Consider the following 2,162-nt stretch of genomic DNA (forward strand, 5'->3'; position numbering starts at 1 on the left):
GTGTTGCCAAAGGGACCTTTAATATTTTATACAACATATTGCCTTTTATTTAAAAGGAATATCACCATTAAGTAGTAATATGGAAATTTAATTACAAATTCATAAAATTTATTATTAATATTTATAAAATTTATTATTTATTTATAATTATTTTTTAAAATTCCAACTCAACTGTGATTTTCCCTTATTTTAAACACCTAGACCTAGGGTGGACACCCATATCCTGCCCCAGAGATTGTGTTGACTCACACAATCACCTCCATTCACATCCTATGATCATATCAGCGTACCAAATATCTGTCTTTCTCTCTCTCTCTCTCTGGACCATCTTAAACGGGGAATTTAATTTTTTATTAAATTTAAATAAAATTTTAATAAAAAATTTTATTAGATACTGTCTATTCTAATATTAAAATTAAATTTTTTATAAATTTTTTACATATTTTTTATTGTATGAAAGAACGTCTGGATGGATGTCAATGTCATTCGAATAAAAAAATTATTAAAATTGTTCTTAATGAATATTTGAAAAGATGTCTGAGGTAACACTAAATTTAAAGGAAAATGCTTTGTAGCACTAAAAAAAAGTCTCCCTAATCCCCCTAATTTCCTTTTTGAGAAACTGTTTTTTCTTTTTTTTTTTCTGTCTTCTTTTTTTTTTTTTTTTTTTTTTTACTAAAAAGGGAAATTGTGGGGATTCGGGGGACCCCCATTCGGGGGACCAAGCACTGCCCAAATTTAAATTTGATAAAAAAAAAAACTGTTTTCATTTAATGAAATTTTTGATTTTGTTTTTATTTGATTTGTTGTTTGAAATGACTTATATAAATATATTTTTTATCTTTTTATAAAAAAATTATACAGAACAATAGATAAGTGATATGATAAAAATAAAAAAATAAAAAAATGGATTGTATTGGAATTGTCAAACATGACCTAGTGACAAAAGTTAGAACGCGATACTACATTGGAATATATATATGTATATGTATATATATGTTCATGAACATTGGTCTCCCCCAACTCAAGTCTCTAGTCCAAAACCCATTTGTTTGAAATGGATTGCTCTTCATCATACTATGCTCACTCTTCTTCACTATCAACACCTGTTAAGGCTAACAATGGCAACAACAAGAAGAGAACCAAACCGGTGAAGCTCTCGACCGACCCGCAAAGCGTGGCGGCTCGGGAGAGGAGGCACCGGATCAGTGACCGGTTCAAGGTGTTGCAGAGCTTGGTTCCAGGTGGAGCCAAGATGGACACGGTGTCCATGTTAGAAGAAGCCATTCACTATGTCAAGTTCTTGAAAACTCAGATATGGCTTCACCAGACCATGATCAAGTTCTTGAAGAATGGTGAGTTTGATGATGACCCAACTACTGAGTTGATTCTTCCACCGAGTTCTGTGACTCAGCAGCAGCAGCAGTGGGTGTGCTCGCCGGAGGACTTGGTGGTGGGTCATGAAGTGCAATCGGCGGTGCGGGTTGGGTTTCCGGGTTGTGGGTTTGGAGGTGAAGAGATCATGGGTTTTGATGGATCTATTAATTACTAGCAAAACTCTATCTATGTATATGGTATTAATTTCTTTAGTTTGTGTGAAATTTTACTTTAGTTTTTAGAGTTTTTATTTGAATAATTTGATCTTAAAAAAAAAGTTGTCCTAACGTGATCGCTTCGTTATATATTGTTAATATTTTGAATGGAAAAAAAATTATGTGCAAAATTAGAGGACTAAAATGAAATTCAAATAGTCTTTAGTCCCTTGCACATAATTTCAAATTTTAACATTAGGCGACTAAGGGATCATATTACAATAAAATTAAAAATGTGAGTTTTAAAGTAAAATTATATAAGGATTAAAGTGATATTTTGCTTAAACTATAGGACTAATGATGTAATTATATATATATATATATATATCAAATGTTGTAATGGTGTTGATGAATCTACAATGCTACTATTGTGGAATTGGTTTTTGATAGTGTGATGTAGTGAGAAAGATTTTTATGGGTATGAATCTGATAAAAGGAAATCTACAGTTGAAGTTTAAGCTTAATTGAGATGGATTGAAAATTTTCTGGGCTACAACCTATTTTGATTCTTAAAAAAATTTATACTAAAATATTGACCGAAAACTAAGTGAAATATATGATTAATGAAGT

At 31.0% G+C, this 2,162-nt stretch overlaps 1 protein-coding gene across 1 annotated transcript; it reads left to right on the forward strand.

Annotated features, from left to right (window-relative positions):
- Positions 1-998: 998 nt before the first annotated feature.
- On the forward strand, positions 999-1,664 carry LOC114270604 (transcription factor bHLH140-like protein). Its single transcript, XM_028212127.2, has one exon. The coding sequence runs from the start codon at positions 1,058-1,060 to the stop codon at positions 1,550-1,552; it is 495 nt and encodes a 164-aa protein (XP_028067928.2). The 5' UTR covers positions 999-1,057; the 3' UTR covers positions 1,553-1,664.
- The last annotated feature ends 498 nt before the right edge of the window (positions 1,665-2,162 follow it).

The sequence above is a fragment of the Camellia sinensis genome, chromosome 10 (assembly GCF_055761805.1).
Source record: "Camellia sinensis isolate YWXY chromosome 10, ASM5576180v1, whole genome shotgun sequence".
In the NCBI taxonomy this organism is placed as follows: Eukaryota; Viridiplantae; Streptophyta; class Magnoliopsida; order Ericales; family Theaceae; genus Camellia; species Camellia sinensis.